The sequence below is a fragment of the Engystomops pustulosus genome, chromosome 3, assembly GCF_040894005.1.
Source record: "Engystomops pustulosus chromosome 3, aEngPut4.maternal, whole genome shotgun sequence".
Taxonomy (NCBI): domain Eukaryota; kingdom Metazoa; phylum Chordata; class Amphibia; order Anura; family Leptodactylidae; genus Engystomops; species Engystomops pustulosus.
Window position 1 is genome coordinate 194,674,829 of NC_092413.1, and position 24,286 is coordinate 194,699,114.

Genomic DNA, 24,286 nt, shown 5'->3' on the forward strand with positions numbered 1-24,286 from the left:
AATACATCGGAGATAAGGTATGACAATTTATAGTATTGCTTAAACTTAGAAATGGAGTGCAATTACATATTTTATTGCCAATGATTTTTTATTTGTAGTAACAAGAGGATAGGAGGTATTTTGTAAATTGCTGCACCAAGTAGGAAGGATTTAGCAAAACAGTGTCAGTCAGATAATTTTAAAATTATGCTTATGAGCATGAAGAGCTCTGGGGGCATTACCAGAGCCCCTATGTGCTCTGTCTTCACTGTCTGTTATACTGTATTCTCCTCCTTCTGCCCTATGTAGTGCACCTGTGACAGTGTAACAGCCTGTGAAGCTACAGAATGGAGAGGCTCTGGTAATGCCCTACTCAGTCATTAGCATATATTTAGAAGGAAGGAGATCAGTCATAATATAAGAAGATTACCGCAGTCATTAGTAAGTTTCCCTATCATGATGAATTTTCATGGTAGATTTCCTTTAAAGGGGTTTTCCCACCAACAAAAGTTACCCCCCACAGATCTTCTGAGACCCTCACAATTCACGAAAACTAGGGGTCTGATGGGGTCACAGGTACCTCCGTCGGACCCCTCATCGCACATGGCCGTTCTGCTCTATTAATCTCTTTCCGTTAGCTCCTTAGAGCTTAATGGAGCAGAATGGTCATGTGCGGCCGTCTGCTCCATTTGTCTGACGGAGCGACAAGGAGGTGGGACCGCATCAGACACCTTGTTTTTGTGATCTGTGGGGGTCTCGGCCCTGAGACCACCACTGATCAGCAAATTAGGCCCTATCCTGTGGATAGGGCCTAACTTTTCTTCGTGGGACAACCCCTTTACGTCTATAGAGGTTATTGTTTCACTTTTTCACAGGTATCCAATCCTACTGTCTAGTGGACTGTATCACACAGGATCCAGTCAGGTTCCAGTGAATGTATGGTATGGGGAATATAGATGGAGGGTACACCCTCAGGTAGCATAGGCGACTCTGTCTCTTAATGGTCATGTGATACTGTGCTGAAGCAACATGGTATTAATAGCAGAGAAGGACAGGAAGCTGTGGAAATCTTAAAATCTAAAAGGTATATTGAGCCTTTTCTAAGCAGTAAACAGGCGGCACTGCAAAAAAAAAAAAAATAATAATAAAATAATTGCATTATATATAAAAGAAGCCCAGTCTGATAAGGGTAGAGATGTATTTACACGAGAGGCTGTCTTTATTTTTTTTTTTTACTTTATATTTTGTTATATTTGCTCTAATAGCTATACAGGCAGTCTCTGGGTTATGTACAAGATAGATTCCATAGGTTTGTTCTTAAGTTGAATTTGCATGTAAGTCGAAACTGTGTATATTGTAATTGTAGTTCCAGATAAAAATAAATTTTGCCCCAGTGACAATTGGAGTTTCAAATTTTTTTGTTGGAATTGGACCAAGGATTATGAATAAAGCTTCATTACAGACACCTTACAGCTGATTATTGCAGTCTGGGACTATAGTAAAGCATTCAGAGAGCTTCGCCAGAGGTCACAGGGGGCAGAGGGGTCCATCTTTAACTAGGGGTCATCTGTTAGTCAGGGCTCCTTAAGTATAACCGGCTTGTCAGAAGAGACTATATGGCGGAGACTGTAACAAAAATCTTGGCCAGTTTGAATCTGGTCTACATGTTAAAACTGGTGGAGTTTGTGCCCATATATACTAAGAGGCCAGAACCAGACCCAGTAGATGGGTGTCAGACAAGTAGTAGAAGAGGAACTTTAAGACTGGCATTCAAAACGCCAGTTGTAATGAATTCCCTCCGTTGTATTCATCCTAAATGCTTCTATGGTATCTGCAATATGAACAAAGGTACAACTGCCATAGTCACCATGATATTGGCATCATGAAATTATTTAATGACCCTTCATTCGAAAAGGCGGCTTTCTATCTTGACAATGACTGAATAGGAGGATAATTTGGGTTTCTGCACGAGCAATTCTATAGCAGTATATTAAATATTCAATAGGTTGACTTCCAAATTCTGAAACTATTTAGTACGGTTCAGCATATTCTTTATTTGATCTTTTCTTTTTAGCCCGATTAATATGGGAAACTATTGAAGTCACATTTTGTTGTAGCGACACAATGTCGCTTGTCAAGTGCAAAATGTATGCATGGAAAGTATATGGTTATTTTATATTTCAATTTCAATATATATTTCAATAAAAGTGTTACTCTGCAAGTATGAAGAGAATTAGAGACACCATAAATGTGTAGGTTTTTATGCTATAATCCAATCCAATTCTTTACTACAGACATATCACTCAAAAATAATTAGCTTTAAACTCAATATATACTTCAAGGGGAAACCAATTTACCTTATGATTTTTGTAATGTGTCTAAGTGTGGGGTTGGGCAGGATATTAGGTAATTTACCAATATTCATCTATGAATAGTTCTGATCCACTTTCTTGCTACCTAAAGTGAAGCCTCTTGACTTTAACCTCATCAGACAGACATTCCTGTCCATAAAATTGCCGCGGATGGAGGGTCATGTGATCTGTATCTGGCGATTGTTCATGGACAGTTAAAGATCACATGGCCCTCCATCTGTGGCCATTTTAGGGTCAGGAATGTCTGACTGATGAGGTAAAGGGCAGGAGACTTCACTTCACATATCAACGTTGTAAGCCAAGGAAAAGATAGCCATCGGAAGAAATAAGTGCTGTTCCGTTGGTGCAGGTCATATATTTATTGCTTGTAAAACACATGTACAACACATTTAAGTTATGGTTTGTAGCCTTCATCCGGTACAGTCAAAAACACTAAAAACAAAGAGCCAAACCCTGTAGAAAGTCAGATCTGGGCAGCCCTAACATATGTTGGTCAGATCTTTATGTCCATCTACACAAGCATCTACAGGGGTATCTATTCCTTGGTTTATGCCAATCTATCTGTGGAAGTTTTCTACATGTATGCGGACTCCAAAAGTCTCAGTGGTTACTGCGCTCCAACGTCTCTGCCATCGCATCTACTACGATCGACGGCAGTCTCCACGATCGATGCGCATCGATGTTCTGATCCATTTCGTCCTCCTACAGCTTTAATCACTTTATATAAAAAAAAGCAGTGCAGAATTTTTAATAAATGTGTATTGATACATCCTTCTCCCCACACTTACACATATTACAAAAAACAGTGGGCAACCCCTTTAATGTATTACCTTACCAGGTTGCCCGACTCTCAAAAATTTCCTATAAAATATCACTTTTGGCACTGTGAAAAGAGGGGGGTAAGGGTTATTTGTCTGTCTATATTGTTTTTTTTGTCTTGGATTTTCATCTCTAAAACTCATATAAAAATATTTGACTACAAAAAGACCAATTCTGGGATTAGTTTGAGTAAGTCTAAAGCATAGAACACCCAAATATAAGTTGCCGTAAGCCCGTTTTTTTGTGCATACTGTAGAAAAAAACATCCATTTTTCTTACTGCATCCCTTGTATCAATACCATAAGAATTAATTATTTATAACTCTAAGTTCTGGATTTTGTTGAAAGGTCAAGACTCTTAAAGCAATGCTTCTTTGGGTGCAGAAAGGTTCAGGTTTAAGAGGATACATCAAAGCCGTGAGATCTGAAATATGTCGATGTGAAAGTGTCAAGACTGTGCTATGATATACGACTTTGTACATTTACCGTCAATGTTTCCGAATAGAGAACTTGCAGTTTTATTTATGTTGCCTAAATTCGGTGTCGGCAGTTTGGCTTTTGTCAAGGTTGTAACATGATCTTATGTTAGATGTTTTCCTGATCAGAAAATATAGTGAAGTTGTGACTGATGGTTGTATTTTTGCCCTTTTAGGATGGTGAAAAAATTCAGTCTTTTATAAACCTAACCACTAGACATTTTTTATTTGAGAAAAAATACTTTCTGGCTGTAGTTAGAAAGTCTAATACAGACGGTCCCCTACTTAAGAACACCCGACTTACAGACGACCCCTAGTTACAAACGGACCTCTGGATATTGTTAAATTACTGTACTTTAGCCCTAGGTTACAATAAGCAGCTGTAACAGTTATTAAAGATGTATGCAAATAAGGTTTATTATTTATCCTGGTTCTTATGACAATCCAACATTTTTAAAATCCGATTGTCACAGAGATCAAAAAAATTCTGTCTGGGGTTACAATTATAAAATATACAGTTCCGACTTACATACAAATTGAACTTAAGAACAAACCTACAGAACCTATCCTATACGTAACCCGGGGACTGCCTGTAATTAAAATTTTCTTTATTATTATTTTTGTCAATATTTGCGGGGCAAAGTTTTGTGTATTTTTCTTATATTCTGTTATTAGTACTATTAGCGTTCCATTTTGTGTTCCATAAGACCTTTCCATATTGTAAATATATCCTGCAACATCAAGCCTAGCAGCTTGATTGCCAGAGTCTGACCTGTAGAAAATGCAGGGATTGCAGACATCCCTGGGCCCTTGAGACATCTTTACTTACAGTGATGACTGGACCAGTTGAAATTCGCGTTCAGCCAAACCCGAATTTAAAAAAGCTGTCTGAATCCAAACCCTATGCCTGTACCAATCGCAGGTGTTCCCTTTTTAAGTGCCGCTTGGAAAGTTGTCAGCTGCAATTTTAACACCCGCGTGTGTGCGTGCACTAAGGGAGGGTCACTATAGATAGTTTAAATGTCACTGTTAATCGTGGGTGTTAACGGTATGGGAGTTGAGTCGAACATGGCCCCAGTCCTGAACTTCCAGTTAAGTTTGGGATCGGGTCCGGGAGACCCAAACCCGAAAAGATCGGTATGAACTTTGCAGTTTGGGTCCGCTCAACACTACAACGGAACTTTTAAAAAGATTTGCTCCGTATTGAGTTTGGTCTAAAGTTTGAGTCTGAATATACTTGGCCTGAACTGATGTTTCTCCAATTTTCCTTAAAATTAGTATATATGCCCCTTCAGTCCTCTAAAACAGATACTTCATGAAAATCTCCTAGCTCCTAGAGATGAATGACAGCAGTAGAAAGTGCTGTCAGCGTGACATTGACACAGAGTGTAATGGCAGGACACAAACAAGGACAGTGAGCCCTGACACTGAGACCCCCAATCTGTCCCTACCTACTTATTGGGTTCCCTCTAAAAGGAGGCCAATAACTGGGCGATGTTCCCTCCCTGGGTAAGGTGTGAACACGTAAAAAAACAGACAAACAAACACAATAAGGTGAGGTATACAATCCGATTCAGCAACAGCGGGGAATAACAACAACCAAATCACAATCCAAATAGAGTAGTCAAGACACAGGCAAGAGATCAGAAACCAGAACTAGAGAATACAAGAGAAGCTAGTGAATACAGCAAGATAGCTGTTTGACCAGCAAGGAGTCAAAGTTAACTAGACACTTATAGGGAACCTAGGCCCTGCCACAGGTGGAAAGAGCAACAATTACAGATCCACAGTGTTAACTTTTGCAAGGCAGAATCAGTGAGGGGAGTGGCAGACATCAGGTAAGACAGCCATAGAGCCTAGTTCAGACTGCAGGATGACGAAAAACTCAGTTTCTCCTAATCCTACCAGCACGGATAGAGGAGACAGCAGGCGCAGACGTGACACAGAGTTTGTAGTTGTTAAAAAGTAGCTTGTTGAAAAATAGACCTGGGCACAACATATTTAGTGGTTTTCAACACATTGGGGGGGAATGTGTCTCAGGTTCTGCCAGTCTCTAGATGGAAAATACTAGTCTTTTGCTGCGGCAGATTTATCACCTTCTTTACTTCTTTCCTACTTTAGACCTACTTTTAGTTTGTCTAAACTGTGCGCCAGAATTTTGGGCGCAAGGATGGTTTCCCACAAGCTACGCCCCTTTCTCAGAAGGACACACCCATTGTCTGAAAGCTATGCCCCGTTAGTCCGGCAAGTGCCAAAAATGGTCTAAAAGCCTTGATAAATGTGGTGAAAGGCATTATAGACAGTTTTTTTTGCCAGAATTGTGGCACGAGTGTGTTAATAAATTCCCCCCATAGTGTTATTTGAAAAAAGAATTCTCCTAAAAAAGTAACATCTAAAATTTATTTCTAAATAACTTTCTCTCGCCTGATGTTGACAAATTTATAAAGAGGGGAAACACCTGCACTTGTTTCACCATTAGGCTTCGTCCACCATATTTCCCTCTTCCCCCAGTCGGCATATGGTTAATTAAGATTGATATGGGGATCAATTTGATGCATGAAAAGTGACAGATTTCTTCTGAATCTTCAAACCAATTCATGGATTTGCTCTTCTCTATTTTAATTGTTATTCATTGCGGGCTTATGGTGTAATGTTCTGATTACTATGCGCAGTTTATACAGTTTTATACAATTGATAGAATATGTCTGTGTTTTTCTGTTTTGCAGATGAAAATGGTAAACAAATGTTATTCCCCATCGGATCAGGTAAGACATTACAAGACATTGACATGAAATGTGAAATGCTTGTTGGTCCTACAGTGCAATAAATCTACATACTGATGTATATGTAATGGTTTTATTTACTGTTTTAGGCTGCATTCACACTGCCGCATGGGGGACGTATATACGGCCGATGTATATATAGCCAATATACGTCCCCCATAGATGCCATATATCCCTATGAAGAGGGGCGGGGTGAGCAGTGCTCACCTCCTCCTCTCCCCTCACGCCGATGTGTGCCTGCGGTGCTACGGTATGGCAGGCAACGGCTGTGTGATTCCAGCCTTACAGAAAATCTCAACATATTTGGTAAATAGAAGGGGGAAAATAGTGTTCCCTAGAAATCAACTGACCCAATGGGGTTTGGTGGGTTGTAATGTTAAATTCCACATGTGCACATGGATTAATATGCCAGCATTTAAGAGGTTAACACTAGAGATGAGCGAACATACTCGTCCGAGCTTGATGCTCGATCGAGCATTAGCGTACTCGAAACTGCTCGTTGCTCGGACGAGTATTTCGCCTGCTCGAGAAAATGGCAGCTCCCGCCGTTTTGCTTTTTGGCGGCCAGAAACAGAGCCAATCACAAGCCAGGAGACTCTGCACTCCACCCAGCATGACGTGGTACCCTCACACGTCGATAGCAGTGGTTGGCTGGCCAGATCAGGTGACCCTGGGATAGACTAGCCGCTGCCCGCGCTGCTCGGATCATTCTCTGTCTGGATGCCGCTAGGGAGAGAGCTGCTGCTGGTCAGGGAAAGCGTTAGGGTGTTCTATTAGCTTACTGTTAGGCAGGAGTGATTCTACAACAACCCAACAGCCCTTCTTAGGGCTACAATAACGTTATCCTTTTTTTTTTATTTGCTTGTGGCTGGGCTTGCTGGCACTAGTAGTGCAGCTAGTACCATATTGTGAGGAATTAGCAGGGGGACTTGCTACCGTTGTGTTTAGCTCTTAGTGACACACATATCCACCTCAAACACCAAAGTGGGAAAATTTATTAGGGGTTTGATTTCAATTAGGCACAGTCTGGCAGTTTCTTTTTATTTTACATTTATTTTTTCATAACTCAGCGTCATCTCATCTGGCATAGTAGTGTGCTTTCATACTTGGCTAGAAAATAGCCATAGGAGAATCCAAAAGGCTTACTTACGTCTACAATAGCGTTATATATATTTGATTTCTGGTTGATCTGCTGGTGGCTGTAGTTGTTGCAGTGCATCTACTAGCAAATTGTGAGCAATTTGGAGTGAGACTTGCGACCACTGTGTTTTGCGCTTAGTGACGCACATATCCATCGCAAAGACCGAAGTGGGAAAATTTATTAGGGCCCGGGGTTGTATTTCAATTAGGCACAGTCTGCCATTTCCTTTTTTATTTTACGTTTATTTTTTTCATAACTCAGCGTCATCTCATCTGGCATAGTAGTGTGCTTTCATACTTGGCTAGAAAATAGCCATAGGAGAATCCAAAAGGCTTACTTACGTCTACAATAGCGTTACATATATTTGATTTCTGGTTGATCTGCTGGTGGCTGTAGTTGTTGCAGTGCATCTACTAGCAAATTGTGAGCAATTTGGAGTGAGACTTGCGACCACTGTGTTTTGCGCTTAGTGACGCACATATCCATCGCAAAGACCGAAGTGGGAAAATTTATTAGGGCCCGGGGTTGTATTTCAATTAGGCACAGTCTGCCATTTCCTTTTTTATTTTACGTTTATTTTTTTCATAACTCAGCGTCATCTCATCTGGCATAGTAGTGTGCTTTCATACTTGGCTAGAAAATAGCCATAGGAGAATCCAAAAGGCTTACTTACGTCTACAATAGCGTTACATATATTTGATTTCTGGTTGATCTGCTGGTGGCTGTAGTTGTTGCAGTGCATCTACTAGCAAATTGTGAGCAATTTGGAGTGAGACTTGCGACCACTGTGTTTTGCGCTTAGTGACGCACATATCCATCGCAAAGACCGAAGTGGGAAAATTTATTAGGGCCCGGGGTTGTATTTCAATTAGGCACAGTCTGCCATTTCCTTTTTTATTTTACGTTTATTTTTTTCATAACTCAGCGTCATCTCATCTGGCATAGTAGTGTGCTTTCATACTTGGCTAGAAAATAGCCATAGGAGAATCCAAAAGGCTTACTTACGTCTACAATAGCGTTACATATATTTGATTTCTGGTTGATCTGCTGGTGGCTGTAGTTGTTGCAGTGCATCTACTAGCAAATTGTGAGCAATTTGGAGTGAGACTTGCGACCACTGTGTTTTGCGCTTAGTGACGCACATATCCATCGCAAAGACCGAAGTGGGAAAATTTATTAGGGCCCGGGGTTGGATTTCAATTAGGCACAGTCTGCCATTTCCTTTTTTATTTTACGTTTATTTTTTTCATAACTCAGCGTCATCTCATCTGGCATAGCAGTGTGCTTTTATACTTGGCTAGAAAATAGCCATAGCAATAGGATAGCATCGTTTGGTTTTAAAAACTAAAAAACACACAAATAAAAAAAAACAAAAACAAAAAAACGTTAAAAAAAAAATTAAAGTTATAACTCTCATTTTCAAAATGTTTAACCCGAGGGCTAGGGGTAGAGGACGAGGGCGGGGACGTGGGCGTCCAACTACTGCAGGGGTCAGAGGCCGTGGTCCTGGGCGGGGTGAGACACCACCTGCTGATGATGAAGGAGCAGGGGAACGCCGCAGAGCTACACTCCCTAGGTTCATGTCTGAAGTTACTGGGACTCGTGGTAGAGCACTGTTGAGGCCAGAACAGTGCGAACAGGTGATGTCGTGGATTGCCGACAATGCTTCGAGCAATTTGTCCACCAGTCAGTCTTCCACGCAGTCCACCCATGTCACCGAAATCGGCACTCCTCCAGCTCCTGCACCTCAGCCTCCTCCCCCCCAGTCTGCCCCCTCCCAGCAAAATTTGCCATTTGAACCGGCATACTCTGAGGAACTGTTTTCTGGACCCTTCCCACAGTCACAAACCACTTGTCCTGCTGCTGCTGAGCAATTTTCCGATGCCCAGGTTTTCCACCAGTCGCAGTCTGTGGGTGATGATGACCTTCTTGACGTAGTGGAAGAAGTGTGTAAAGAGGTGTCCGACGATGATGAGACACGGTTGTCAGACAGTGGGGAAGTTGTTGTCAGGGCAGGAAGTCCGAGGGGGGAGCAGACTGAGGGATCGGAGGATGATGAGGTGACAGACCCAAGCTGGGTTGAGAGGCCGGGTGAACACAGTGCTTCTGAGACGGAGGAGAGTCCTCGACCAGAACAGGTTGGAAGAGGCAGTGGTGGGGCCAGACGGAGAGGCAGGGCCAGAGCTGGTGCATCAGCGCCAAATGTGTCAACTAGTGAAGCTCCCGTGGCGAGGGCTCCTGCGGCGAGGGCTAGATTTTCAGAAGTCTGGAGGTTCTTTAAGGAAACACCGGATGACCGACGGACTGTGGTGTGCCAAATTTGCCAAACCAGGATCAGCAGGGGTTCCGCCACTAATAGCTTAACTACCACCAGTATGCGCAGGCATATGAATGCTAAACACCCCACTCAGTGGCAACAAGCGCGTTCACCTCCGGCCGTGCACACCACTGCTCCTTCCCCTGTGTCAGCTGATAGTCAGCCCCCTGCCCAGGACCCTGCCACAAAAACCCCATCGTCGCCTCCACGATCCTCCACAGCATCCACCAGCGTTCAGCTCTCCATACCCCAGACGCTGGAGCGGAAACGCAAATATAGTGCAACCCACCCGCACGCCCAAGCCCTTAATGTGCACATCTCAAGATTGCTAAGCCTGGAGATGCTGCCCTATAGGCTAGTAGAGACCGAGGCCTTTCGCAGCCTCATGGCGGCGGCCGCCCCTCGGTATTCGGTCCCCAGCCGCCACTACTTTTCCCGATGTGCCGTCCCAGCCCTGCACCAGCACGTGTCAGACAACATAATCCGTGCCCTGACCAACGCCGTTTCTGACAAGGTCCACCTGACCACGGACACGTGGACGAGTGCTGCCGGGCAGGGCCACTATATATCGCTGACGGCACATTGGGTTAACTTGGTGGAGGCTGGGACCGAGTCTGACCCTGCGGCTGGTCATATACTGCCGACGCCGAGGATTGCGGGGCCTACCTCGGTCCAGGTGTTTCAGGCCTACTATGCCTCCTCCTCCTCCCACCCCTCCTCCACCTCCTCCTCCGAACGACCATCCGTGGGCATGGCGCCATCAGTCGCTAGCTCTAGGCACAGCAGCAGTGCCGTCGCTAAGCGACAGCAGGCGGTGCTCAAACTGCTGAGCCTAGGCGATAAAAGGCACACCGCCCAAGAACTATTACAGGGCATCACGGCGCAGACTGATCTGTGGCTGGCACCGCTGAACCTGAAGCCAGGCATGGTTGTGTGTGACAACGGCCGTAACCTGGTGGCGGCTCTGCAACTCGGCAGACTGACACATGTGCCATGCCTGGCCCATGTGTTAAATCTGATAGTTCAGCGTTTCCTCAAGACATACCCCAATCTGTCTGATTTGCTCACGAAGGTGCGCCGCATCTGTGCGCATTTCAGGAAGTCCAGCACAGATGCTGCCACTCTCAGGGCAGCGCAGCGCCGCCTCCAACTGCCCGCTCACCGACTGTTGTGCGACGTGCCCACGAGGTGGAATTCAACACTGACCATGTTATCCAGAGTTTACCAGCAGCGCCGAGCGATTGTAGACTGCCAGATGTCAACTTCCACCAGAACTGGTAGTCAGGTCAGTCAGCTTCCTCAAGTCTACAATGAGGAGTGGACGTGGATGTCTGATATCTGTCAGGTGCTGAGTAACTTTGAGGAGTCAACACAGATGGTCAGTGGCGATGCCGCCATCATCAGCCTCACCATCCCGCTGCTTGGCCTGTTGAAAAACTCTCTGGTCAGCATGAAGTCGGAAGCTTTGCGCTCCTCACAAGAGACGGGGGAAGAAGATTCCCTTGTTGATAGCCAAAGCACCCTTAGGTCTGTTTCTCAGCGCATATCGGAGGAGGTGGAGGAGGATGAGGAGGAAGAGGAGGAGAATGTTGGCGAGACACAAGAGGGGACCATTGCTCAGACCTTCACTGTTCAGCGTGTATGGGCAGAAGAAGAGGAGTTGGAGGAGTTGGAGGAGGAGGAGATGGACAGTCAGGCCAGTGAGGGGAGTGAATTCTTGAGAGTTGGGACTCTGGCGCATATGGCAGATTTCATGCTAGGCTGCCTATCCCGTGACCCTCGCGTTCAAAGAATTTATTCCAGCACCGATTACTGGGTGTTCACTCTCCTGGACCCACGGTACAAGCAAAATCTTTCCACTCTCATCCCTGGAGAGGAAAGGAGTGTGAGAATGCATGAATACCAGCAGGCCCTGGTGCACAAGCTGAAACAGTATTTCCCTTCTGACAGCGCTAGCGGCAGAGTGCGTAGTTCTGCGGGACAAGTAGCGAGGGAGAGTAGGCGAGCAGGCAGCTTGTCCAGCACTGGCAAGGGTACGCTTTACAAGGCTTTTGCCAGCTTTATGTCACCCCAGCAAGACACTGTCACCTGTCCCCAGTCTCGGCAGAGTAGGGCTGATCTTTACAGAAAGATGGTGAGGGAGTACGTAGCTGACCATACCATCGTCCTAAATGATCACACAGCTCCCTACAACTACTGGGTTTCAAAGCTGGACATGTGGCACGAACTGGCGCTGTACGCCTTGGAGGTTCTTGCCTGCCCTGCCGCTAGCGTCTTGTCCGAGCGGGTTTTCAGTGCAGCTGGTGGCATCATCACCGATAAGCGTACACGCCTGTCGACTGACAGCGCTGACAGGCTGACGCTTATCAAAATGAATAAAGCCTGGATTTCTCATAATTTCCAATCTCCACCAGGTGAAGGAAGCTCAACCTGAATAATTTATCCACTCCTCCTCCTCCTCATTTTCCTCCTTCTCCTCCTCTTTGTACAGTAAAGCAGAGGAAACTGGCTATTTTTTGACAGGGCCCACTGGCTCTAGCTATAGTACTTTATGCATGTAATTTTTCTGGAGGGCCACCGACCCGGTCCTCTGTTTTCAACAATTTTTGGGAGTGCCACATACAGGCACTCAATCTATTCAATTTTTCTGGAGGACCACCTACCTGCTCCTCTGGTTTGAAAACTTTTTTGGACTGCCACATACAGGCACTCAATCTATTCCATTTTTCTGGAGGGCCACCTACCTGCTCCTCTGGTTTGAAAACTTTTTTGGACTGCCACATACAGGCACTCAATCTATTCCATTTTTCTGGAGGGCCACCTACCTGCTCCTCTGGTTTGAAAACTTTTTTGGATTGCCACATACAGGCACTCAATCTATTCCATTTTTCTGGAGGGCCACCTACCTGCTCCTCTGGTTTGAAAACTTTTTTGGACTGCCACATACAGGCACTCAATCTATTCCATTTTTCTGGAGGGCCACCTACCTGCTCCTCTGGTTTGAAAACTTTTTTGGACTGCCACATACAGGCACTATCCAAATTGAATTGTCTCCATAGCAGCCTCCACACGTTGTCTCCATTGCTACCTCCAAAAGTCGTTTATATAGCTGCCTCCATACATCGTCCCTTTATCAAACGAGGTGTGTCAGGCCGAAATTTGGGTTGTTTTCATGGATTCCACATCAAAGTTGTTAACCTTGTCGCCACCCTGCTGTGTTATCCACAAAATACACTGGCAAACTTTTACCATTTACGGATATTATTTCAGCGCTTCTTGGCATCTGTTTACATTCCCCCTCACCCGCCATATCCTAAACTTATAAGAACGCTACTACACTTGATCTTATACAAAAGGTTCTTAGGAGTGCTGTTTGGGGAGTAGCCTAGAGACAGGGGCTTGGATTGGCGAAAGCTCGCCTGGCAGCGGAGCGCCAGCTCCATGCGCATCATGCGCTTCTTGCGCATCTGTTTACATTCCCCTCACCGCCATATCCCAAACTTATAAGAACGCTACTACACTTGATCTTATACAAAAGGTTCTTAGAAGTGCTGTTTGGGGAGTAGCCTAGAGACAGGGGCTTGGATTGGCGAAAGCTCGCCTGGCAGCGGAGCGCCAGCTCCATGCGCATCATGCGCTTCTTGCGCATCTGTTTACATTCCCTTCACCCGCCATATCCCAAACTTATAAGAACGCTACTACACTTAACTTGGTGCAGGCTGGGACCGAGTCTGACCCTGGGGCTGGTCATATACTGCCGACGCAGAGGATTGCGGGGCCTACCTCGGTCCAGGTCTAAAAAAGGCCTACTATACCTCTTCCTCCTCCCACCCCTCCTCCACCTCCTCCTCCTCCTCCGAATTACCATCCGTGGGCATGGCGCCATCAGTCGGTAGCTCTAGGCACAGCAGCAGTGCCGTCGCTAAGCGACAGCTGGCGGTGCTCAAACTGCTGAGCCTAGGCGATAAAAGGCACACCGCCCAAGAGCTATTACAGGGCATTCCACATCAAACTTGTTAACTTTGTCGCCACCCTGCTGTGTAATCCACAAAATATACTGGCAAACTTTTATCATTTACGGATATTATTTCAGCGCTTCTTGCGCATCTGTTTACATTCCCCTCACCCGCCATATCCCAAACTTATAAGAACGCTACTACACTTGATCTTATACAAAAGGTTCTTAGAAGTGCTGTTTGGGGAGTAGCCTAGAGACAGGGGCTTGGATTGGCGAAAGCTTGCCTGGCAGCGGAGCGCCAGCTCCATGCCAAGGTCCAACTAACATAGTTTTAACTGCAGCACCTTTAATCTACTACTAGTTCACTGCCTCCATACATGGTCCCCTTATCAAACGAGCTGTGTCAGGCAGAATTTTGGATTGTTTTCATGGCTTCCATGTTAACTTTGTCGCCACCCTGCTGTGTAATCCACAAAATATACTGGCAAACTTTTATCATGTACCGATATTATTTGAGCGCTTCTTGCTCACCTCCTTTGGTTCCTTTGGTTCCCATTGGTTTGAAGCCTGAGTCCATTTAGGGTATGTTGCCATGACACTCTCTAGCCTGCCGCTGCTGCCGCTGCCGCTGCCTCTGCATGCCATCCCCTATAGTGTCAGGGTCAATTATTGGATGTTTTAGATGCTATCTAGCCTCATTCGGTCACTCTGTCATGGCCATGCTGTTGCCCATAATTTTGGCATAATGGTGCGATTAAGCAGCCTCAGAGGCATCCATGCATGCTGCCCCTGCTGTTTCCTGTCCATTTCCGTGGTGTTTCCATCCTTTTCTGAGGTTCCCAGGAGTTTGGCCAAGCTTCCCTGTGCAGAGCCTTGGTCCCCTTGAAAAATGCTCGAGTCTCCCATTGACTTCAATGGGGCTCGTTACTCGAAACGAGCACTCGAGCATCGGGAAAAGTTCGTCTCGAATAACGAGTACCCGAGCATTTTAGTGCTCGCTCATCTCTAGTTAACACCCACAATCAGTGCTGGCACCAACGAGTGGGGATGAGTCGGGATAACCCAGACTTCTGGCTGAAGAGTGGGTTTGTTCTGTATGGACCCGAACATTGCTTTTCTGGTCCTCTTCCCTAGTCTTTTCCCATTTTTTGACTGACCTTTTGACCTAGTGCAATATGTATTGTTCTAAAACTAAAAGAACTTTATCACTGTGATAAGTCATCTGAAAATTTACATTCTAAGTGAACCTATAAAAGTTTCTTGATTTACTTTACCGTGACCGTTAGGGTCAGGATATGTGATTAGTGTCTGATGACTGAGGATCTTACCATTTGAAACCCTATGACAATTAGAAAAGTCGACCTGCATGGGTCTCATTGGACATGCACATTGCCAAATGCATTCAATCGCATTGAGACAGATGGAAAGAACAGAAAACCTATGGAGCACATTTACCAACAACAGTGCAAACTGTACTAAATGCAGTTTGCCTTTGTTGTGTGCAGGGGGCACCAGATTCAGGATTTCTGGCGCACGTTCTTCGTCAGGCGTCCCCTGCACTGCTCCGACAGACTGCACCAACTTTTTTTTTGTGCACCTTTAACATGGGGAGTGCAACACACTTCTGTCAGACTTTGCATGGTAAATGTGGTGCAGGGTCCGACTGACCCACGGAACGCCCCCTAATTTGTGTCACATGATGCCTAGTGCAGCTGCGCCACAAAACGGTTGTGTGCGACTCAAATATGGTGCAGACACTTCTTAAATACCGGTGCAAGCAGTTTACACTAAAAAGAAAGTGCAAAGTCTGACAGAAAATAGGCACACGCCCCTTAGTAAATGTGCTCCTATATCTTCAGTCCCATAAATATTTAATGACATAGAAGCACATAACATTAAGCCTTGTTCTTGGGGGGATGTAATCCAATTAAAGATTGTCTGTCAGCAGTTTTGACCATACAAACCTGCAGACAGTAGAAGGGTGTTAGCCATAGAGAGCTGTGTAGTCTTTATACAAAAAGTCCTCCAGCTCACCTGGATCATGCGGCAACTTAGTCCGCTAGCACGGATCCACCCCGCTGCTGGGCAATGTAGTCCACAAAAAAGAAATTTCCGGATCCAGCTAGGTGCAGATTAAAATCGCCTTTATTCGATTTTCAGGGCATCCATCAGATAAAATACAGGTGGCATGGTATAATCGTCAATGCGTTTCTAGCACATACAAGTGCTCTTAATCATGACTTAGTCATGATTAAGAGCACTTGTATGTGCTAGAAACGCGTTGACGATTATACCATGCCACCTGTATTTTATCTGATGGATGCCCTGAAAATCGAATAAAGGCGATTTTAATCTGCACCTAGCTGTGTAGTCTTACCTTTGTGTTTGTTGTTGCAGTAGCATTAGAAATATGAAAAAAAGCATCTATATTTCAGGATTGTAACTGGACTTGACAGTTGCAGTTTGGTGCACCCATGTGTGAGATCTTATAACACAGCTATTCCCCTCAGCTATGATCACTGCTGTAGCATGCATGTGGCTAGAGAGGATGGGCTGTAGTGTGTTCAGTGAAGAGAACTTACACTGTAGTGCATCATACTTTTCAAAGTTCAGCTACAATCCTGGAATATAAATGCATTTTATGCAGTCCTGCTGCTGCTACTAATAGCAAAGCACATAAAGGTATGATTACACAGATCTCCAAAGTCAATACCTAACACTGCAGAATCAACTTGTATGCAACTTTTTATGGTTCAAAACTAATGAGAAACTTCCTTTAACTTTGACTAATGAAAACAGAATGTAGGCTGGTCTACTACTCATTGGGGCAGATTTACTTACCCGTCCCTGCGCGATCCCCTAGGTGCGTTTCCCGACTCCAATGCACAGCTGCCGTGATTCACTATAGTACGAGCGTGCACCCGATATCCTGTCGCTTCCCCGATCAGGTCTGCCAGAGTTCACCTTCTTCTTCCCGGTGCATGTAAGTGCTTGATCTTGCGACACAAATTCAAAGTTAAATCCCGCCGTTTGTCCGAATCCGTTGGATCGTCTGACGGCCCACCCCCCATTTCTGTCACATGAAAGTCAGTGCCGATGCGCCAAAATCCTATTTCGTCCGACACAATCCCCGGCGCAATCCCCAAAAAGTCGTAAAAACCTGACGAAAATGCAGCAGCGGGACCCTTAGTAAATAAGTCCCATTGTGCTGCATTGACTTTGGGTAGTTGGAGATAACCTCTAGTAAGTAAGAACCATAGGTTTGTACTCTATAGTTGTTGTCAGGGAGTGGCATCCTCGGTTTGTGTGTGTTCTAGTAACAATACAGGTATTTCAGTTGTATATTCGTTTTTATTTCTCATTTTACTTCTTTAAATCCTTTTGGAGAACTTTAAAGGAATCATTTTGTTTACCACCGATAATTAAATTAACATTTTAGACACCTCAGCTTCTGAGTTATTCAAGGACTTCATTTACCTTCGAAACTTATTGACTTTATGCTTAGAACCTTAGATGGATAAGTCTTTTGTATCTTCTTTACATGGCGAAGTGCATCTATAAGATGGTTTAAAGTCAATACTAATTGTATGTCTTAACAGCCCCTCAGAACCTTGTTAAATTCACAGGTTAATTACATTTGCGCTGGGCCATAAAATGTCACATACGGGATGCAATAAATATGCACAAGTGGGAGACGATCCGGGCTCCTAAGACCATGAAGTGCAGTCAGTCTTCCCTTATATCAGATGGTTTTCTATTATTGTGAATGTTCCCTGGGTATATTCATTTCCCATCAAAACACCATAAATATTTGCTACTTGATCTTTTCTTCCCTCCTCTCTCATTTTATGCCATTGCTATGCAAATTAAATCATTTCATTTACCCTTAACAATAAATTCCAATTTTAAGGTGCAATTTGATATCATCAGGCGCCCTGATATCTCTAAAAGCTTGCGGGGACGCATTTTGTAATGTGATTAAATTCTGCAGTTACAAAAAGAAGCGATAATAATCATCCAAAATATAATTTGGCTTGAAAAATAAAATTACTTAAAAATATATATTATCTCCTTATTGCTATTCCATTGAGATAAAACATTTCTTAAGGTTTCGTATAAAAAAAAAAAAACTACATAAAAGGCTGATGGATGTTGGAGATCATTAGAACTAAATTAGTATTATAGAAGAGGTGCAGGCCACAACCTCTGTCCCTGTCTACTTGCCAGGGCCAGCGATAACCCACAGGAGGCAACTGGTTGGCGTTCCCTACTCTGAGTATGTGCTCAGAACAGATGACAAAGAGAGACAAAGACTAGTATAGTCAGGATAACTGGGTCAAAACCAAGATCGCGGTGAGGTACAGAATCATAAAGCATTGAATAGATTATAGCAAGGGTCATAAAACACAGCAATAGCAATGTAGTAAGTACTGCACAACCAACACAGACTGGAGTAAGGAATGGGTACATTTGGAGTACCTGTATCCCACCCCGGCCCTTGCTAGGTTTGGCGGTCCATTATGTTTTGCTATATATGGATCGTGGCATTTTGGTAGTTTTATGCAAAAAAAACAACTGGTTGGAAAATGATTTTTTAATATTGGGCTTGGACAACTGAGTACAATAGCTAAAAAAAAAGTCATCTGCAAAACCCTGGACCTTCAACAAAGGGAAGATGTCAATATTAGGTTAACATTTGTTTATTTGCCCTGATGAGCAATTAAACTATACAGGACAAGATCTTTTTGTATGTTGAAAACAAGGTTGAATCTATTTGTCCATGAACTCTGTTGGCAAAAATTCACCCTTGTGGTAGAGAAGAAACAAATTTCAACTCTCTAGAACAGTGATGGCAAACCTTTTAGAGGCCGAGTGCCCAAACTACAACAAACTACAACAAAGACCCACTTATTTATCGCAAAGTGCCAACACAGAAATTTGTGATTTATACTCCCTTCTCTGTCACGGTTTTCATTGATACCAGCACCCTGAGGACACCAATAAAACAGAAAATAGCCCCAGATAGAGCTTTCACTTTAAAATAGCTCTGTGCACAGCAAGTCCTGGGCTGTCTGGGACTGCAGGAAGATACCTGGAGTCATCTCTGGTGATGGCCCGAGTGCCCACAGAAAGGGCTCTGAGTGCCACCTCTGGCACCAGTGCCATAGGTTAGCCATCACTGCTCTAGAAGAAAGAATAGAGGTGATGGCATCCTCTACAGCATGAACTAGAAGAAAACTAAATGTAAGGGAATACAACAACATCCTGGAGGAAAAGCTGCTGTATTCTGCAAGATAAGGGCAACTTCAAAGAAAGTGCTTTTACTAGCGAACCAACGACAGTAAACATGCATCTATAAAATGTCACAGGTATAGAAAAAATGGATCTATCTATCTATCTATCTATCTATCTATCTATCTATCTATCTATCTATCTATCATCCAGTTATGATGCTCATATGTCTATAGCAGGTGTTTTGGTCAGTTGGCAGGGGTCAGCATCATCCCCCTAATGGAGTGTGTGCATATACCTTTCTCTCATAGCCAATACTAACTTTTTCAGAAAATAGCACAGTAGCTCAAAGGAAATCAGATCAGATGGACTTTCAATCGAAACAGCAAATTTTGGATGCTCATAACGACATGACTGATTTCCCATGTGTCCATCCATAAACCACTTGTATACAATACCACCGGAGATTCACTCAGTATCATAGTAAATAGGGTTAGAAAAAGACATCAGTCCATCAACTCCAACCTATTAATTTATACTAGTTGATCTAGGGTAAGGCAAAAATACTGCAAGGTGCAAATAGGCCCAAAGCAGAGAAAAAATAAATCCCAACCACTAATACAGCAGTCAGAATAACTCCATGGAGCAACAGTAACTACTTACCAAACGTTTTATTTCCATACAATGTGATATTATTGCTCTACAGAAAGGCATCCAGGCCCCTCTTGAGAAATGTGCAAATAATCAACCATTACAACCTCCTTTGACAAAGAGTTCCATAGTCTCATGCTCTTACAATAAAGAATCCCTGTCTAAAGTAGAACTGCCTCTCCTCTAGGTGTAGAGGATACCCCCTGTCTATGGTGATGGTAGAGCCTCCTCTCCTCTAGGTGTAGAGGATGCCCCTGTCTATGGTGATGGTAGAACCACCTCTCCTCTAGGTGTAGAGGATGCCCCCTGTCTATGGTGATGGTAGAACCACCTCTCCTGTAGGTGTAGAGGATGCCCCCTGTCTATGGTGATGGTAGAACCGCCTCTCCTCTAGGTGTAGAGGATGCCCCTGTCTATGGTGATGGTAGAGCCTCCTCTCCTCTAGGTGTAGAGGATGCCCCCTTGTCTATGGTGATGGTAGAACCACCTCTCCTGTAGGTGTAGAGGATGCCCCCTGTCTATGGTGATGGTAGAACCGCCTCTCCTCTAGGTGTAGAGGATGCCCCTGTCTATGGTGATGGTAGAGCCTCCTCACCTCTAGGTGTAGAGGATGCCTCCTGTCTACGGTGATGGTGGAACCACCTCTCCTGTAGGTGTAGAGGAAGACCCCAGTCTAGGGAGATGGTAGAACCACTCTCCTCTAGGTGTAGAGGATACCCCCTTTCTATGGTAATGGTAGAATCGCCTCTCCCCTAGGTGTAGAGGATGCCCCCTTTTCTACGGTGATGGTAGAACAGCCTCTCCTCTAGGTGTAGAGGATGCCCCCTGTCTATGGTGATGGTTGAGCTGCCTTTCTTCTAGGTGTAGAGGATGTCCCCTGTCTATGGTGATGGTAGAACCTCCTCTCCTCTAGGTGTAGAGGATTCCCCCTGTCTATGGTGATGGTAGAACTGCCTCTCCTCTGGGTGTAGAGGATGCCCCCTGTCTATGATGATGGTTGAGCTGCCTTTCTTCTAGGTGTAGAGGATGTCCCCTGTCTATGGTGATGATATAAACTCCTCTCCTGTAGGTGTAGAGGATGCTCCCTGTCTATGGTGATGATATAAACTCCTCTCCTGTAGGTGTAGAGGATGCCCTCAGTTTATGGTGATGGTAGAACCACCTCTCCTCTAGGTGTAGAGGATGCCCCCTGTCTATGGTGATGGTAGAACCACCTCTCCTCTAGGTGTAAAGGATGCCCCCTATCTATGGCAATGGTAGAACAACCTCTCCTCTAGGTGTAGAGGATGCCCCCTGTCTATGGTGATGGTAGAACCACCTCTCCTCTAGGTGTAGAGGATGCCCCCTTTTCTATGGTGATGGTAGAACTACCTCTCCTCTAGGTGTAGATGATGCCCACAACTATATTGACGTTGCTTTATCATGTTTTTTGCAGTTAATATCATAGCAGTACCCCACCCTGAAACCCTTAGGCCAGTAGTGTGCGGACAGGCTTGTTCCAATAAACTTGATCCATGTGTCTGTGGGACGTAGAATAGCTGAACTGAACTGACATCCTGTGTTTAGTTTACTAGATCTATGTTTGGGCTGATAAATTTCAATAAAACTCAGTGATATACAATCAGTCTTAGGGCTCATTCTCACAAACAAAATGGCAACTAATATGTGGTCACACCATTTGCGGCTGCATGTCAGTCCCTATTGACGTCTATGGTGTCTAGTGATGATTCAGTGAGCACATGTTGTCTCACTGCAATGTGACCGTGCACACCAAAATATAGGACATGCTGTGCTCTCTGGAGAGGAGAGGGGTGAGCATCACACATCCCTCTTCCTCTCCATCGTGCTGAAGTGTGACATTCGTGTAGCCTTAGGCTGCATTCACATGAACATATGAAAATGGCTGTATATATGTGTAGCATATGGCCCCAGTCATTTAACTGGGCAATACGGGCATCCATTTACATAGCTATATTGCCAACCGTACCGTAAGCGCGCTGGATAGAAATAAAGAGCACATCCTTTTGTCTCATGTATTTCCGTTCCGTGTGCCCTATAGAAGTCTATGGGAACGTACAAAATATGGGTCACATATGTAACGCGTATGGTTGTGCACTGTATGCTGCCATATATACTTGCAGTATCCAGAACCAGTGGGAGGTGCATTCTGTCCATCATTTGCCAGCCCACCATATTTTATATGGATACAGTACAGATACATTGACGTACGTGCACATACAGATGAAAATTGTCACGTATATACGGATTCATATAGCACGGAAATACAGGACTGGAAAAAATTCACAGGTGGGAACTCTTGGGTTGGTGAGGATTCGAGGAGTTGAACCTCTACCACGTCATTGCATCATCATAGAAAACCTTTTTAAAAACAAAATACGTCTTAGCGCCCCTGTATTATCTAATCTCTAATCCAGTCCTGAAGCCCGGAAAATAGTGTTTGTCTAAATATAATATTTCCCTGATCAGTGATTTAAAAATATTCCAAAATGTGACAGCTCGTGATAAGAAGAAGCCTCAGAATAAGAAAACACCTGGACGCTTATGAGATCTCCCATACAGAAGACTGAATACTTGGGTAGGAAGGTGACAATCACACAATCTACAAGGGAGAGTGATAAAAATGTATTTATTCATGTCGGAAGACTGGATATATAACGTGGATGGTCGTAGAAAAACACATAATGTTATGCAGCAAGTGACAGTCTAGAGACAGTTTTGGCATCCATCACAACAAGGTAAATAGGTAAGTAATAAGTGTGAAGTCTATTCCGGGAGGCTTTAATGTGCGCGGAACATTGGTTGCTTTAATATTTTGGAGTCTGAAATAATATTTAGGAGAAGAGAAGGAGCTTTAAATAACCCAGAGTCTATCGAAGTGAGAAGAAGAAAAGCTTTTAAGAAGTGATAAAAGCCTCGCCATGAAACATTCTTCTGGTTTATCTTTGATAAATAATTTCTGGGAATCTTCACAAATCAAATTGTGATATATCCCCACTACATTAGTCCCCATATAAATTCTGCACTTCAAGCACTTATATTTCATCAGATCTTTTTACTATTGGATTTAGCCGGACGAATGGAAAGCTCTCACGGTAAAAACTCGGATACTGGAAGGAATATTCATTGATTAAGATTTACAAACCTTTCTGGTTGTCAATTTTTAGAGGATCTGTCGGCTGGCCAGAGATGTCTGTGTTCAATAAAACACTTGCATTATACATGAAGTTACTTTTCTGGAGGGTCTTTTCTTAGAAATCTATTTTGTATTGTTCTTCTGCCTTTTACTAACCAACCCAACGCTGATATTCAGTCTGTGGTCTTACCATAACACCATGGCATGAGGACTGCTACAAATATCACAGGGGAGTAACTAGGAGAGTCCGGGCCCCATAGCAGGCTTCTGAATAGGGCCCCCCCCTTTCCACTTAAAAAATACACATATTTGTATACTCACACATGCAAGTTACAATCACACATTTATACACTCATGAACACACATGTACAGCATATACACACATACAGTATATACATGTACTGTATACAAATAAAGCATATACATATCACAGATCAGCATATATGCATCACATATATGTTATATACATATTATGCTGTACAATATGAAGCAAAATATGTATATAATGGTACACATCCTCCATTTTTTAGTGTGGCAAGTCGAATTATGGGGCCCCCTTACACTACGAGCCCCATAGCAGCTGCTATGGCTGCTTCCACTATAGTTACACCCTGAAATATCACATAATTTCACTTACACTTTGTTTACTCCCTAAAATCGTGGCACATTTACTACAGGTCCGCACATCGCATTTCCGTCGGGTTTCCTGACTATTTCGGATTTGCACCACATTAATCAGGGGGACAACTGGACTGATTCGGACTAAGTACGGGATTTAAAATTCAAATTGTGTCACAAGACAATGCACTCACATATACCGGGAAGAAGAAGGTGAACTCCGATGGACCTCAACAGGGAAGCGACACAAGCAGGATATTGGGCGCATGATCTTAGTGAATTGCGCCGGACTTCATCCTCGTCGGACAACGCACCTTGGGGATCGCGACAGGACCGGGTAAGTAAATGTGCCCTGCTATGTTAGGCGACCTGCACTCAAACTTGCGCTGTTCTCATGCCGCAAAATAAGGATCTTTGGTTTTGCCATCAGTGTGTAATCAGTCTCTGAATCTTATGTCCACAAAAGAGGTTCACACGTTATCTATAGGTCATCCAATTTATGTTCCTGCAAAAAAAAAGGAATGATGTCACTAGTTTTTCCAACCCTTTGAAGTGTCTCATTATTGTTTTAATTAGAAACTGATTCACAAATACAGACAACACTTGGATGACACCTCTGTGGCATCAGTATTTTTCACATGAAAAATATGTTCATCTGCATGGGACCATTTAAATCAAGGTGTCAGTGTACACCTCATGTGGTAGCAGGATTTCCCTAAACGAATCTCATATCATTCAATTGATTATATAGCATCTCCCAAGCAGGGGCAACCAGCCTACGTCATTG

General features: G+C 44.0%; 1 protein-coding gene across 1 annotated transcript in view; it reads left to right on the plus strand.

The window, feature by feature from the left end:
* SNTG2 (syntrophin gamma 2) overlaps positions 1 to 24,286 on the plus strand; it is a 285,995-nt gene that overhangs the window by 201,321 nt on the left and 60,388 nt on the right. The window contains exon 11 of the mRNA XM_072143485.1: positions 6,372 to 6,410. Within this exon, the coding sequence (XP_071999586.1) occupies positions 6,372 to 6,410 (39 nt within the window). The remainder of the gene's footprint in view (positions 1 to 6,371; positions 6,411 to 24,286) is intronic.